At 36.6% G+C, this 17,634-nt stretch overlaps 1 protein-coding gene across 9 annotated transcripts in view; it reads left to right on the top strand.

Annotated features, from left to right (window-relative positions):
* slit2 (slit homolog 2 (Drosophila)) overlaps positions 1-17,634 on the top strand; it is a 273,310-nt gene that overhangs the window by 199,167 nt on the left and 56,509 nt on the right. For 6 of the 9 annotated variants that reach the window (XM_039751559.1, XM_039751562.1, XM_039751560.1 and 3 more), the window contains 6 exons: positions 448-611; positions 9,051-9,074; positions 11,702-11,852; positions 13,972-14,046; positions 15,465-15,608; positions 15,976-16,119. In XM_039751559.1, coding sequence (XP_039607493.1) covers positions 448-611; positions 9,051-9,074; positions 11,702-11,852; positions 13,972-14,046; positions 15,465-15,608; positions 15,976-16,119 — 702 coding nt within the window. The remainder of the gene's footprint in view (positions 1-447; positions 612-9,050; positions 9,075-11,701; positions 11,853-13,971; positions 14,047-15,464; positions 15,609-15,975; positions 16,120-17,634) is intronic. The other 3 variants (XM_039751561.1, XM_039751564.1, XM_039751566.1) reach the window with 1 other exon arrangement.

The raw sequence follows: 17,634 nt of genomic DNA on the forward strand, positions 1-17,634 counted from the left end.
CTTTAAAAGGCTAAAAGTGAACAGCAAACCCCGAATTTATTATATATGACTCTGAGAAGATTAAATAATCAAAGATGAGTTACCCATAGTTCTATCACGTCATAACATGCTTTTATATATCTAAACTTATTTTAAGATAGAAAAACATAACTGCTTCATCTTCAGGGTTCTGTGATATTTATACAGTATGTAACTCTTTACCTCTGGATCCATGATCTGCATCTGAGCTTAATAACAAATAATTGAATGTGTTATTTAATGAGTCAGTAACTTTTATTACTATATTTATATCTTTATTTTTCTACCATTTGCTTCTTTTTATCAATCTGAGAGAATTTTTAGTGGAACTCAATATATATAAATATCTACTGCAAATATATCTTATGATGTTCATATCCAGTATACCTTGCATAATTTTAAATATTCAAATAACTTTTTTCTGTTAAGGCACTTGGCTCAGAACCCATTTATCTGTGACTGCCATCTGAAGTGGCTTGCTGATTACCTTCATGAAAATCCAATTGAGACAAGTGGTGCCCGGTGTACAAGCCCAAGGAGGCTGGCAAATAAAAGGATTGGGCAAATCAAAAGCAAGAAATTCCGATGCTCAGGTAAATTATTTCATGCTGCTGTTCTCTTTGTGTTCTGCATATACTGTGTGTTCGTTGAACTTTGACACATTTTACTGTTAATATAATAACAATAACCTTTGACTCCTGAATTTATCATTTTCTCTTGAACTTTATCATTAAGGCCATTTCATTTGTAAATGCAATATAAAATTAAATTAGTGATTCAGAATTATGCATAGGTAAGGATTAACTTAATTGACTCACTGGTTGACTTCTGTTTAACAACCCACATAATTCTGGAGTAAATGGAACCTGAGTGAGTTACTACATTATATTTAAAGGAAAAATTGCAGACAATGTTAAAAATCAAGTTCCAGATAAACTGGAGTGTTACACTTTTGATCTGGTGTCACTCAGAAAACATTAAAGAATTTGTAACTTAACAAAAAATCAGTAGTTAATCCATTTTAGATGGTCAGAATTGGTGAGATTGAATTTTTTGTGATGCTTATACTTTGTTTTTAAAGAGGATCTCTGTTATTCATTTGTAGAATATTCACTAGTATGTCAATTGAAAAACAAAGTAGACTTGTTTCTCTAAAACAGTCCCATCTGCACACTTTCTTGCTCAGTTTCCCATTCTGAACTCTATTGTTAACAAGAAAAATCTTGTACTTTTCCTTTTAAAGAGATGTTCATCAAGAAAAGAGCTAGCCACTAATGTCAAATTAACCTGGTGACACTCTTCTTCACATTAAATACATTCCCTCTTCCATCCCTTTCAACACCATTAACACCATTGTAGGACGTTTTTGCTTTGAGGGGGTGAATCAGGACATTGTGATTAACACTAGGTTGTTGACAAATTTACTGTTTCCTCATGACCAGAATTTCTCCCCAGCCTTCATATTAATCAAATGCAATATGGGATAGATGAGCTGTATGAAGTATTTTCACAAAAATTTGACCTGTACTTTTCTGGGACGGCTTAAATTGTTCACCAAGGTGGAACTGGCTTTAGACTTAAAACATGTTTTAACTAGCGACTCGGAGCCCGATCAAATCGGGCTACAAATTCTACATTTGTGAAATCTATACTTTCTCTGCAAAGAATTATTTGTTTTTTTAAGTCCTTGAAATGATTTTGTTATCATGGCACTGATTTGTGCTTAAAATAGACATTTTCGGCCGATGTAATGAAGAGCTTCCTCTTTAAACGGGGCTGCGAGACGTGAACTCAGCTCTTCGGCGCATCTCATTTGATTTTTTTCCAGGCAAACACATTTTCAAAACAAACCATATTTTATGACTCTAATCAGAGTCGGAGTAATAATTATGTTGGCCTGGTCATTTTAGATCTGAGATCGGCTAAAATTTAAACAAAGACCGTGGTTAATACCCAGCCATCATTACTCAGTTTTCCAATTGATGTCAGAAGGACGGATGCCAAAACCAAACTGCCCAAAAATAGATTTCGAAGTACCAAGCAAATGGCGATACATTCTAAATTACTTACGGTTCCGGAGCTGTCGAAGGGTTTAAGTCAGTCAACGATGTTAGTCTTGGAAAGTATGCCCCACCAAACCAATGTTCCAAAAACCAACCAAACTTACTGTTATCTGCTCAAACCAACACCGACTTACTATACTCGGCCAACCAGAGGTGTCACTTAAGCATTTGAGCATTCTTAGCCAATCATGGAATACAGTAATCCCTCCTCGATCGCGGGGGATGTGTTCCAGAACCCCCCGCGATAAATGAAAATCCGCGAAGTAGAAACCATATGTTTTTATGGTTAGTTTTATATATTTTAAGCCCTTATAAACTCTCCCACACTGTTAACATTATTAGAGCCCTCTAGACATGAAATAACACCCTTTAGTCAAAAGTTTAAACTGTGCTCCATGACAAGACAGAGAAGACAGTTCTTTCTCACAATTAAAAGAATGCAAACATATCCTCCTGTTCAAAGAATGCATGTCAGGAGCAGAGAATGTCAGAGAGAGAGCGCGAGAGAAAAGCAAACAATCAAAAAATCAATACGTGCTTTTAAGTATGCCAAAACACCGCGATAAAGCGCCATTTTTTAGAGGAGCGTCCGTATCCCCTAGGCAAACAGCCCTGTGCAAACAGCCCCTCTGCTCACACCCCCTCCGTCAGGCAGAGAGAGTGAGAGAGACAGATAAAAGCAAACAATCAGGCACCGCGCGGGAAACACATTGTATATCATTGAGGAGTTTTATTTAATATGTAATACGTGCTCTGATTAGGTAGCTTCTCAGCCATCTGCCAATAGCGTCCCTTGTATGAAATCAACTGGACAAACCAACTGAGGAAGCATGTAGGATAAATTAAAAGACCCATTGTCCGCAGAAATCCGCAAACCAGTGAAAAATCTGTGATATATACTGCATTTAGATGTGCTTAGATTTAAAATCCGCGATGGAGTGAAGCCGCGAATATAGCGAGGGATCACTGTACTGCGTCTGCGTTTGCCATGTTATGTTCTAACTACAGAGGCAGAGTCCCATGGCATGGTTCTAACTTGTATTGAGTCGAGGTATTGACACGAACACCATACATATGGGGTATTGACGTGAACACCATACATACGGGGTATTGACGCGAACACCATACATACGGATAGTATCAAATTATATATAAGGATAAACCCTTGAAAAACTAAGCTGTATCCTGTTTAAGACCAAAATACTGAGAAGGGATTCCCCTCAAGCCTCGCCACTGAATCAAAGACATTGATTGAAGAGGTGCAATTGAAACAGAAATAACCTTGAAAGGTATTGATAATAATTTTGAAAATCATATAATGGATTCCAGTAACAAAACAAAATGAACCAAATGCAGAAGCAAAAATTACAGTGTCATGTTCAAAGCTACAAAGAGCTTAAAGATAACATCAATTGTAATTTTTTAACAGAAAATGAAATACTTGTTATTTAGTAGCAATAGGTTGGAGCTTTCTCATTCATATTCAGGACTTGCCAAAACACAACTCAAAAGATCTCATACAGTTTAAGTAGCTGAAGTGGCTACTCTGAATTCCATCTGTTCATTCTCCCATCTGTCTACTATTCTGTTGAACCATTAAAGGGTTGTAGAGATCTGTTCTCAATTTTTTAACATTCTGCGCAAGGTAGGAACCAAAGTATGTCCATTGTATAGTACACTTGTGCATACACCCACATTATAGCATCATTTTTTACTTGACTGACACTTTTAAGATTTAAGATGGTCTACAATACATACAGGTATTTCATATTTATTTGTTCCTTATTGGCTATTGTTCACATTAAGAAGTAGCCTGGGGAGAGTTATGCTTTTGCATATACAGTATTTTCAGCATATTAGTTTGATATTCTTGGTTTTAGAATCTGTTCTAGATAGTCAGCACAGGTTTTGACTGTGAAGATTGTGTTTTTATGAATAGGCAGTACTAGGTTGTTGTACCGTGTTAGCCATTATGAATGTAGAGAAAAGCCAAGCAAAATGACACCTTTTATTGGCTAACTAAGAAATATAATGAAAAAAATGTAGTAACAGTAATGTATACAACATTATTTACTCATATTTTAAAGAACTTAGCTTCAGATATCAAGTTAGGTTGTGATATGCAGATGAGTTCAGAACTGACTGAAACATTCAAAACAGATTGTACATTGACATTTTTTTAGTAATGACATCTCTTGGCCCCCAAGGGTGACTTTATTGAAATACTTAGTAATAAAAATTAGGTGGGTAATCTGATCTTAGAATAAGCAAAATCACTACAGATGAATCTGAACAAAATGCCAATTTGTGTTGATATTGGGAAAAGGATGTTTAATGTGAATATTGCTTATTTATTCACATTGGTTGATAACTTGTTTGATATAATTACAGAATTGACAGATCTTGAGGTAAAAAATAGCCATATGAGCACAAATTGTAAGTCCTAGTGAACTCATCATTGTTCATAACCAGACAATATACACAAAGATGTGATGTATTGGATAATGTATTTGAGGTACCGTAAATAACTCTGCACAAATGAAACAAAAACTCTGTTGGGTGCACAAAGAACCCAGTTTATTGCTTGGATTGCAGTGTGTGACATCTGTTTATCCTTTGGATTCTCTTGCTGAATGGAACCTTCCCTTTTTTACTTCGTAGTCTTTCTGACCACAGTAATAGACAGTACTTTTTATAGATAGTGAGTATGGTTTAATTCTGGACTTAACATTTTTCTTTCTTGTCGGCTCAGATGTTAATGAGGTTCAAACAAACAAGTCAGTAACGTTATAGCATAAATACTTCATCCCTTCTTGTATCCCCTTAGCATTAGGGTGTTGTTTCATGTGTACCATTATGAATTTAGTGAGAAGTCAAGTAAAATGACACCTTTTATTGGATAACTAAAAAAGATTGCAATATCCATCTTGCCTAAGGAAGGGGTCTGAATTGCCGCAAAAGCTTGCATATTATAATCTTTTTTGGTTAGCCAATAAAAGGTGTCATTCTACTTGACTTCTCACTTCTTCTTTTTCGGCTGCTCTCGTTAGGGGTTGCCACGGCAGATCAACTTCTTCCACATCTTTCTTTCCTCTGCATCTTGCTCTGTTACACCCATCACCTGCATGTCCTCTCTCACCTGCATCCAGCATCCATAAACCTTCACTTAGGCCTTCTTCTTTTCCTCTTCCATGGAAGCTCTATCCTTAGCATCCTTCTCCCAATATACCCAGCATCTCTCCTCTGCATATGTCCAAACCAACGCAATCTCGCCTCTCTGACTGTCTCCCAACCGTCCAATGTGAGCTGACCCTCTAATGTACTCATTTCTAATCCTATCCATCCTCGTCACACCTGCTTTCTAGTCAGTGCCACTGTCTCCAACCCATATAACATAGCTGGTCTCACTATCGTCCTGTAGACCTTCCCTTTCACTCTTGCTGATACCGTCTGTCACAAATTACTCCTGACACTCTTCACCACCCATTTCACAGTGCCTGCACTCTCTTTTTCACCTCTCTTCCACAATCCCCTTTACTCTGTACTGTTGATCCCAAGTATTTAAACTCATCCACCTTTGCCAACTCTTCTCCCTACATCCTCACCATTCCACTGACCTCCCTCTCATTTACACACATGTATTCTGTCTTGTTCCTACTAACCTTCATTCCTCTCCTCTCTAGAGCATATCTTCACCTCTCCAGGGTCTCCTCAACCTGCTCCCTACTATCGCTACAGATCACAATGTCATCACCAAACATCATAGTCCACGAGGACTCCTGTCTAATCTCGTCTGTCAACCTGTCCATCACCATTGCAAATAAGAAAGGGCTCAGAGCCGATCTCTGATGTAATCCTACCTCCAACTTGAGTTCATCCGTCACTCCTACCTCAGAAATCACCACTGTCACACTTCCCCCGTACATATCCTGTACAACTCTTATGTACTTCTCTACCACTCCCGACTTCCTCATACAGTACCGCAGCCCCTCTCAAGGCACCCTGTCATATGCTTTCTCCATGTCCACAAAGATGCAATGCAACTCCTTCTGGCCTTCTCTAAACTTCTCCATCAACATCCTCAGAGCAAACAGAGCATCTCAGAGCATCTGTGGTGCTTTTTCTTGGCATGAAACCATACTGCTGCTCACTAATCATCACCTCACTTCTTAACCTAGCTTCCACTACTCTTTCCCATAACTTCATGCTGTGGCTCATCAATTTTATTCCCCTGTAGTTACTGCAGTCCTGCACATCCCCTTATTCTTAAATGTCGGCACCAGTGCACTTCTTCTCCACTTCTCAGGCATCCTCTTACTTTCCAAGATTCCATTAAACAGTCTGATTAAAAACTCCACTGCCATCTCTCCTAAACACCTCCATGCCTTCATAGGTATTTCATCTGGACCAACAGCCTTTCCATTTTTCATCCTCTTCATAGCTGTCCTTACTTCCTCCTTGGTAATCCGTTGCACTTCCTGACTCACTATCTTCACATCATCCAACCTCTTCTCTCTCTTGTTCTCTTCATTCAGCAGCCTCTCAAAGTACTCTTTCCATCTGCTCAACACCCTCCCTCGCTTGTGAGTACGTTTCCATCTTTATCCTTTATCGCCCTAACCTGCTGCACATCTTTCCCAGCTCGCTCCCTCTGTTTAGCCAATCAGTATAGGTCCTTTTCTCCCTCCTTAGTGTCCAACCTCTCATACAACTCATCATACGCCTTTTCTTTAGCCTTCGCCACCTCTCTCTTCACCTTGCGCCTTATCTCCTTATACTCTTATCTACTTTCTGCATTTCTCTGACTATCCCACTTCTTCTTTGCCATCCTTTTCCTCTGTATACTCTTCTGTATTTCCTCATTCCACCACCAGATTTCTTTTTCCTCCTTCCTCTTTCCAGATGTCACACCACGCACCCTTCTTGCTGTCACCCTTACTACATCTGCCGTAGTTTCCCAGCTGTCTGGTAACTCTTCACTGCCACCCAGTGCCTGTCTCATCTCCTCTCTAAACTCAACCTTGCAATTTTCCTTTTTCAACTTCCAACATTTGATCCTTGGCTCTGCCCTCACTCTCTTCCTTTTCTTGATCTCCAATGTCATCCTACAGACCACCATCCTATGCTGCTTAACTACACTTTCCCCTGCCACCACTTTGCAGTCTTAAATCTCCTTCAGATCAACTCTTCTGCATAGGATATAATCTGCCTGTGTACATTGAAATCTGTTCCATATACCACTTTCTGTCCCTTGGGTACACTGTTCATCACTTCATCCAACTCACTCCAAAAATCTTCTTTCTCACCCATTGCAAACCCAACTTGCCGTTCATATGCAGTAACAACATTCATCATCACACCTCCAATTTCCAGCTTCATAATCTTTACTCTGCCTGACACTCTTTTTCACCTCCAAAACACTCTTGACATTCTGTTCCTTCAGAATTATGCCTACCCCTTTTCTCCTCCCATACACACCATGATAGAACAATTTGAATCCACCTCTGATCCACCTGGCCTTACTCCCCTTCCATTTAGTCTCTTGCATGCACAATATATCAACCTTCCTTTTCTCCATCATATCTGCTAACTCTCTCCCCTTACCAGACATACTGCCAACATTCAAAGTTCCTACCCTTAGTTCCACTCTCTTTACTTTCCTCCTCTACTGCTGCCTCCAGACACATCTAACCCCCCCACGGCCTTTTTTTCTCCTTCTACTTCTTCGGCCAACAGTAGCCCAATATCTGCCAGCAACCTGTTGGCTAAAAGTCCTGGTTGCGGTCCTTGTTAACCTGGGGCTTGACCGATCAAGTATGGAAATTTGTATTGTTGTCCGCATAGTGGTTTGGCAAAATTTTACACCGGATGCCCTTCCTGACGTACCCCTCCCCATTTATCCAGGCTTGGGACTGGCATGAAGAAACACACTGGTTTGTGCATCCACTGTGGCTGGGTTACTTGACTTCTCACTGTATCCCCTTAAAAATTTCAGAATATCAGTCAACTCTATTGATTTGCACTATGTAGAATTTAATTAATTGGAGGTTATATAAGTCTTTACATTGCAAAAACATTCTGTAACAATGTTTGAAAAAGTCCAAAAAAGTATTAAAAATTATTCCAGAGCTGTTTGGCTAGAACTATGACAAAGGCCTTAACGAACTGTGTTTCTTCAAGTATGAAAATTAAAACTAAGAGAAACACATTTAAAGTTGATTATAATAGGTATTAGTTAAAAATTATTTCTTTGAAAAAGAGTTGAACGCTGGCCAAGGCTAAAATTTGTCCACCTAATAAAAAGTATTTGTTTGTAGAAAGAATTCTATATGTATATAGGGAAAAATGTACCAAGTAGTCTAGTGGAATGTACCTAGATTTTTATCACCCTGACTTTAATCCTCAAGACCTCCCCCTGCCACTCGGAATATTGTCTTTAAGTCAGAGTACAAAGCTGAAAGAATTACTTTTCTGTTTTTGAAACAATAAGACACTGGCACTAAGAGCTAAAGTACCTGGTAGTACCCTTCAGTCATGAGGCCTATGGAGAGTGGGGAGCTATAAGCTCTTTTCTTCTATTTAAGGCCTTGGTTTAGATAGCTCCTTAGCTTGTATTAACTTATAAATGATTTTAGTAAAATGTCTTGGCTTTTTACTACAATTTTTTCATTTTTAAGAGGTAAGTCATGTTATTGTTTGATTTTTTTCCGGAAACATAAACCACTTCAAAAAAGGTAAACTAATTTTTTTTCCTGATTTTCAATGAAACTGCTGCACCTACACCTGTCATTTTTTTAATTTCCCCATGTAAACTTTTTTTCTAATTGAATATATCTTTGTTTGTCTTCTTGAAGCTGTCACTTACCTCATTTGACTGCAGTGCGAAATTAACCAATGACTATCCATCCCTTTCTTTTGCTTGCCTACATTCAGTTGCATCTTTTCTACTTTTTTCTCTTTTCTGTTTAGCAAAGGAACAATATTTCATTCCAGGTAGGTCCAGCTCTGCAACAGGGTTATCCAATTGTAAATTGCAAACCCCCTCCCAGCTTGTCTTAGGGAGTCAGTGCATGTTCTTTAAGATTAGACGACTATCTCTAGAAGCCGAGATTTATTTCTTACCAAAGTAAATGTGTTTTTTTTTTCCACAACAGGGTGAGCTCAGCATGCAGCTCCATGTTGTTTTATATGCCTTGTCTGTACTTTTCAATAGGATTTAGCAAATCTCTGTTCTCTAGCCTTACAGATGCCAGCCTTGGGCCTCTATAAACTCTGAATATCTTATTAGAGCCTGTTACTTGGTCACAGTTTTACCACTGTATATATGTGTATAAATATCCACAACTGACTTAAACAGTATATGTTCATAAAATAGGAGATTGTTTATTTGTGACCATTTTTTACCATATTGGTTAAAGCTGGCATCTGTGTTGCTAGTGTTTTCTTCAATATTTTGATTGCAATGCAGTATCTTTCAGATTATCATGTTTAATATGCAGAATACATTACCAGTTTTCAGAATTTTTATCCACTTGCTTAGAAATGTAATTTATGCTTTACTTTATGTAGTTTGTTTTTTGCAGTTACAGTGCTAGTTGCATTTTCTTTCATATTGTATTTTACAATTTAATTAGAGGTAGTTTAAGAGGCTTGCTCTGGGTCGCAGATTATGCCATACGCATTGTTTGAACTGCCAACCTTAGAATTTAAAGTCCAGTGCTGTATCCAGTAGAATACACTGCATGCATTAAGAAAGATGCTGCATTTTAATTAAATGCAAGTCTAGATTAGTATTAGCGTGACAAAATATTGGAAGATGTTCCTGTTTTGAAAGAGTGCATTGTGCTGTGTAATACTGCAATGGAGAAAATAGTGTAGACTGCTCTTGGATTTTGATGCAGTTTTCCTCTCTGTTAAAACAAAAGTTAAATAAGTTTATGACAAGTGCACTTTTTGCAGTAATAAGGATTTCATAAGGTTGCTCTCTAAGGTACAGTTAACACAAATAACAAAAATATATATTGTACCATTAAGTATGCGGAATTCATTCAATTAGAATGAGAAATCATGCACCGAAATAGAAATGCTTACTTTGATGCTTACCTACCTTATTATATTTTCTAAAGTAAAAGGAAGCATTTTCTAATTGATTTCAGAATTACTTTACATGCATATCATAAAGCAATGCCCATCATACTGTACATAGCAAAACACATTTACACATTTTTTCAAACATTTGTGATAAAATTATTCTTTGTTTCCTTTATGGCTGTCTTTAACATTTTAGGAGTTCATCATTTTGGCTGTGAGTAAAGTTTGCCACCAAACCAGAATATGGCAAATTTCCTGGATGTGCCGAAAAGGCTAAAATGACCCCATTGTTCTTTCCTTTGTCTTTTCCCTAGCAAGAAGGATCTATCTATCTATCTATCTATCTATCTATCTATCTATCTATCTATCTATCTATCTATCTATCTATCTATCTATCTATCTATAGCCATTCCCAATCAGTTTAACTATGTGATAGGTTTCCTTAGGTAGCATAATGGGTACTTTAGTTTCTTTTTACCTTATAAAACTATAAACATATTAGATGTTCATACTAAGTTGGTGGGTGATAACAATCTGGCTCTGTTAGAGTAAGAGATTGGCCTGAGATTGACTGGTGCTCTGTCCAGGGATGCTTACTACAAAGATGGAAACCAGTCTATGTAACCCTATATTAGAATAAGCTGGACTGAAAAATGATTGAACTAATTGTTAAGTGAATTTGTTTATTTGAATAATATAAAATTTATTCAGGGTGGTGGCTTTTATGATTCTTGGCATACTTCTTCTTGCACTTAAGACAATGGTGGCTCTTGCCTCTCCGTAGATTATATTCCTGATTTTTTTCCCACCACTGCTTTACATACCTCATCCAAATGGCCCTTACCTGCCTTACACTCCCTTTCCCACCCACTAGTCCCTCCATGTCTTTTCCCTTTCCCCTTTGCCTAGTGGATGAAATTCAGCAGGATTTTCTGTTGTGCTTGATCTAACCATGTGGTTGCGAGGTATGAGTAAAACATGGTTCTGTCAAGCACCATGGAACGCCTTGCAGCTTTCTACAGCATGGCAAGTTACCAGAGAGAGCCTTTTTGTTTTTTCAGAAAGGCAGCTAATCCTTGAAAGTTAAGAATGAAACCAAAAGTGCTGCTAAGCATTTTGCTTATTAAATTAAAGTTAACAGTTAAATCTGTAAAATCTGTAAATATATATTATAAATAGAAATTGTTGGCACTTTAAAGAATTATTGGCCTATAGAGAGAGATAGATCTCATTAAACATAGGAAGACATAATGACGAGAAGGCTCCTCAATAACACTGCCTTTTTTTTGTCCAGGATATTCTTATTTTATTTATCCTAAAAAAACCACAAGGCTTATAACAGGTTCTGCAGATCTTGTCGCCCTTTTTGGATCTTCTGTGTTTTTCCCTTATCTGATTTGTGCTCACCTGTCCTATCACCAAAACGTCTTCTTATGCTGTCACCCCACCTCCTGCTGTCATATTGCCATATTGTAAGCAGATTGGCAAATTAATGATAATTCCCTTTTCTGATGTTTACTTTTTCATAGGCACAGAGGATTACAGATCAAAGCTTGGAGGTGATTGCTTTGCAGATCTGGCTTGCCCAGAAAAATGCAGATGTGAGGGAACAACAGTGGATTGTTCAAACCAGAAGCTTACCAGAATTCCAGAACACATTCCACAGTACACAGCTGAGCTGTAAGTTAATAGATACAATTAGCATTGTGGTTTACAACAAACTTATGTTCAAAAGTAGAGCCTGAATAAAATGCTGTTTTTGCTGCGACACCCTTTTAAACCACCATTCAATGCTAAAAAAATATACTAGCAAGAACCCATCCAGTCATATCTGGTATATGCTGGTATTGCTATGTAAAAAGGATATTAACTCAAAGTGAATAATGTGACTTGATCTATTTGTCAGCAGTAAACTGTAAAATTTCACACTGTAGTCTATTAGGATTATTTACCCAGCCTTTGTATAGGCATCACCAGCTCACTTTATTCTAATCTCGACAGGTGCAAGATAGATGTAAAAAGACCAAATAGGAAGTTGCAGCTAATTTTAAGCAGGATTATTCTTCAAAATATGTTGTGTGTCCAGTCCTTTGCAAGAAGACACTAAAGCGACCTATCGTTTTTCTGACCTATTCTTTATTCACATGCATAGAATATATTAATAAACACAAATTTTACAATCATTGCTTATGTAACACATTGAATTGTACTGTAGATCATTAAAAACCATTGAAAATGTTACCATATGGGTTGGGTGGGTTAAGGGGAGAAGGATTTCTAAGCACTTATTGATTCCTTAAGGTTGGGCAGTGTGAAAGTTCAGTAGTGTTCTTCATCTAGTTTATCAGAGATGGGATTGTGTCTAATGAAGATTGTGGGACAACTTGCAGCAATTACGGATTGACATTCTCTTGGTACAGCATTTTCTGGTAAGCCTGAGAGTGTACTTCACACAACCTGTGAAGTGGAAGAGAACAGTCCATAAAATACAAATTTGTAGAAATAAGTGCTGCTGGGTGCACAGTGGAGGACATCAAAAAGAAATGACAACGTATGGGTAGCACAGTCACAAAGAGAGAGAAAGCATGAAATCAGCTTATGAATATCGTTCTCTTCTCAACCTACAGCTTTATGGTGCATCTTCACCATTCTACTGCCTCAGAAATTGTCCGTGTTGCTGGTTACTACTGTGCCATCATGAGATTTAGTTCTCTTTGCTGTCAGCTTCCAGTTAGAAAGGAGAAAAGCATGGATGTGCTGCAGCAGTAAACTAAACTTTATATAGAAAAGTGATCTTTGATTTATTCTTAAATTGTTTGTTTTTTATAAAGAAAGACTAAGGGAACTTTAAGATTCCAAAAATTTTAAACATAATACTTCTATAAAGAACTGTGCAGAAAACTTTTGGAAATAATGAGTCAGTTCATCTGCATGGGTTTTTCAGTTAATAATCACAATGTAAGGCCCTGTTGTGAACCCCCTGATTCAACTTTAAGCAAGTAACATGTGCAAATCCCCATTTTAGAAATAATGCACAGCTTTCTGTTCTCTTTATGTTTTTGGTAGCTTTGATTACTAGAAATGGCAGGTTAAATATAGTTTGAAGAGTCCTTACATTCAAATGACAATCACTATGCTCTGCTTTAAGAAACAGTGAGAATCTTTCAATACAAATCTCTTTTGATTGTTTAATACTGTAGAGAAGGAAGTAAAACTTGTAAGGACTTCTTCTAAGATGCCTTCTTCTATCCTCCAGTCAACAATAACTTTCAAAACATTACTACCAATTAGGATTTTGTTTACTCAAAATATTGAACCAATGTTGATTATTTTTTATCCCTGCAGTCATGGCCTACTTTCTTCTAACAAAAAACAGCTACTCTGCTGGTTCCTGTATATATAACTCCTTCTGTACTGTTATATAATATATTCACTTTGCATTAAAAGGTTATTTTGTTGAAACGAAGTAAGGCTTGGGGTTTTACTCATATTATATGTACCTTGTTTTATATGTCTCTCTGGACTGGATCACAAGTGTTGATTTACACCATACACTGACTTGTGTTCATTGGTACATGTGTGCTTTTACATGTACGTGCTTTGAAAAAGTTTTAAAGTAATTGTTAGCAGAAAAAATGATATTGCTGCTGTACACAAAAAATATATAAATTTTTGTTATTTGATATATGACATTTGTAAAAGTACAGGGTATGCCAAATTATGAAAATAAATGATAGATATCAATTATTAATACTATTATGAGCTTTATGTTTTCTTTCTCTCCTTGTTTGCTATACAGGCGTTTGAACAATAATGAATTCACAGTCCTTGAAGCAACTGGGATTTTTAAGAAGCTCCCTCAGCTCCGCAAAATGTGAGCCACACCTCTGAAACTCAAAAAAATGACATGCACTTGCTCATAATCTGTGTCTCTCTCTCTCTCTCCCTCTGCAATTTTGCAGCTTTATTAGCAGAAATCTCTGAAAGACATAATTTAGCATAGCGTGTAATCAGTTCAATGAGCTGTGACAAGCATTTGGCCTGAGCAGTGAAGCCAACCAATTTTGGCAGATTACTAGGCACCGGGGTCTGCTTGTGTCACCAGCAGCTCCTTATGCTACAGAAGCATTGGCATCCACGACTAGCATAGAGACAGTTGGTCTATTGTGCAGCCACAGCAGGAATCCACTTTTTCTAAGCCATTCAAAAGAATGTTGGGTAATCCCCCATAACTTGCTGTACTATTTTCAAAATCATGCTGTTATGCCTCCAATAGTGCAAAGGAACGTCTGACTTTTTGCTTCATTAAACAGTTATTAGAGAAATCATAATGAAATGTTGCGCATCTGTACTAAGTAATTTAAACAAGTAAAAATTCCAGCGAATACTACTCTTGACCTTTCCAGTATTTGAATAATAATGTTTACAATATTAATAGAGTTGATGTTAACTTTTTTAATGTCACACCAGAGAAAAATATGCTTTTAAGTGATAATTTTGAGCAGTTTTTCGGTATACACTGTAAGTGAAATAAGACACTTAAGTTTTTAAGTTAAAAAAATTTTAAATACCAAGTGACTTTTGCATCTCAATGTGAATATGTAACTAAGTGATACAGTGAAAATTCAAAATCTTAATTTAAACTTGTCAAGGATTTTTTAAAATTATTTTTATACATTGGAATCCTTAAGAATGGCTATAGAAATACAGCCTTTTAAACTACTTATTTGAATGTGTTGAAGGGTAGTACAGTTTTTGTTATGATTAGTGTTGCTAACTCACATCTAATTAAATCCTGCCTTTGTAGAAAGTGTATGTTCTCTCTGTGTCAGCATGTTTTTTTTTTGTTCTCCCATATCATAAAAGTAATGTTTTAGTTTAATTTACAACTCTGAATTCTCCTGTTGTGAATGAATGTATTCTTTGATAGGTTGGTGCTCTATTCTGTGTTGATTCTCATTTTGCTCCCAGCATTGCTAATGTCATCTGTAAATGTAAATAGGGTGAATGGTTTAGTAAATGGATAGACTGAATGCATTCATTTGAAGGGTTTAACCACAATTTTTGCATATCTTTGTTAACCCTTTAAAACTATTTCCAGGGCAACTTTCAAACATCAGAAAAAATAAGTTCAGTATATGCTACAAATCTGGGTTTTTCAAGAGGATAAGATAAGAAGATAATGAAGCAGACACATCTGTTGATTTTTTTTTTTGGGAAAAGCAAGACTATAAAACTAAAATTCTCTTATTTATAGCTGAATTATGATCTACTGTTTTGCTCTTTTATAAGAAATCTAAGCAGCAACAAAATCACAGATATCGAAGAAGGAGCTTTTGAGGGAGCAACTGGAGTGAATGAATTAATTTTAACCAGCAATCGTCTAGAAAGTGTGCACTTTAGAATGCTCAAGGGCCTTAATGGACTGAGAACCCTGTAAGTAGACAGTCTAATTTTAGCACCTACAGTATACTCATGAAACTGTTTGTGTCCTTATGATTAGAGTGGTCCTGAAACAGTCAATGCATCATATCAATGTAGATGCACTTAATGGCTCCATATTTTCCCATACCTATGTGTGTTTAAAGTCACTGTGCAAGTTGTATTTTACTGTATTATAGATAACATACTATCACCTATTTATAAAAGTAATCATCTGTGCAACAAAAACGTTTTATTTTTTTTTTCATTAATTTTTTAGGTTTTATATTTAACTATATACAAATTGTAAACAATACTCTTGTCTCTCCTTAAGTAATACTGATTTTACATTAAAGATTCTAAAGCCTTTCTATTTTACCAGGATGCTGAGAAGCAATCGAATTAGCTGTGTTGGCAATGACAGCTTCACTGGTCTGAGTTCAGTGCGTTTACTATCCTTGTATGACAACCAGATAACCACCATGGCACCTGGAGCTTTTGACACCCTCCATTCACTTTCTACACTGTAAGTTACATTCATTATGAGGCTGAGATCAAACAACTATTATTGTGTAGAATGTGTTTCTGGAATATTCTTCTTTTGAAAGATTTTCCACAAGAATTAAGCCAAGGCATCTAATTGTAGTTTCTAAAATTTTCATTCACCTTCTTTCAAGCATAACTCTATCAAGACAGTTGGAGCTGTCTCTTTGAGAGTGGTACGCAGAATGACTCTAAACTCAGGTCCTTGACTCTCCCATTTTATATGCTAAAAACCCATCCCCTGGTGAAACGTATTTGCTACTTAATAGTTTTACTAAATACATTTGGATATATCACTGATTTTATACAGCTAACAATAATTTAACTTTGAAATAACTGTCTAAGTAAAAGTAAAATTTAAAAAAAGGCATAAATATATAACCAATGTATAACATACAAACAACCATAACATTTCATATCAGAACAGTCCTTCTCTTCTTTTGTTTTATTATATTCTTTTTTTTATTTTATTGATTTTATTGAAATCACACAACATTCCATACAAATAAATCAATTTTTACAAAAATAAGATCGAAAACAAATCAACCCCCACCCCTGAGAAAGAGAGCTACGCCAGCAGAGTAAAACTTAAAGCTAATAAAAATAAGTAAATAGATTAATTAATAAGTGAATAAAGATAAATGGAGAAGAAAAAAAAGGGGAGAGAATCTGCTTCCTCAGTGCTTTAAAAGCATGTTATTGATTAGATCCTGCCAGGTTTTGAAAAAGTTCTGCACAGAACCTCTAAGTGAAAATTAGATTTTTTTCAGTTTCAAATAGTATACAGTCTAACGTCTGTTACCCATTGACTTAGAATAAGAGAGTTAGGATTCTTCCAGTTGAGCAAGATAAGTCTACAAGCCAATAGTGTAGTAAAGGCAATTTCAGTTTTTTGTCCTCCTCCACTTTAAGCCCATCCGGAAGTACACCAAACACAGCTGTTAATGGGTTAGTAGGGATTGTGGCACCAAGGCTGTCTGATAGGCATGCAAAGATTTTGGTCCAGAATGATGTTATTTGGTGCAGGTCCAGAACATGTGGCCTAGTGAGGCTGGAACTTGATTGCAACATTCGCAGGTTGGATCTTGCCCAGGAAACATTTTGGACAATTTTAAGTGAGACAGATGTGCTCGATATATAATTTTCAGTTGAATAATTGTATGCTTTGCACATATGGAGCTTGAGTGGATTCTCTGCATTGCTACCTTCCACTCCTTTTCTGAGATAACGAGTGAGAGATCCTTTTCCCACTGTCCTTTTGGATCTTTGAAAGGGAGGGACTGTAAAATAGTTTTATATATTGCAGAAATGCTGTCTCAGTCCTCAAGACTTATCAATATTTTTTCCAGCATCGAGGTAGGTAGGAGGTGAGGAAAATTGGGCAAGTTCTGTTTAACAAAATTTCTGATTTGAAGGTAGTGAAAGAAATGTGTTGCTGAAAACTTATATTTGGAATGTAATTGTTCATAGGATGCAAACACATTGTCTATGTACAGAT

The sequence above is a fragment of the Polypterus senegalus genome, chromosome 4, assembly GCF_016835505.1.
Source record: "Polypterus senegalus isolate Bchr_013 chromosome 4, ASM1683550v1, whole genome shotgun sequence".
In the NCBI taxonomy this organism is placed as follows: domain Eukaryota; kingdom Metazoa; phylum Chordata; class Cladistia; order Polypteriformes; family Polypteridae; genus Polypterus; species Polypterus senegalus.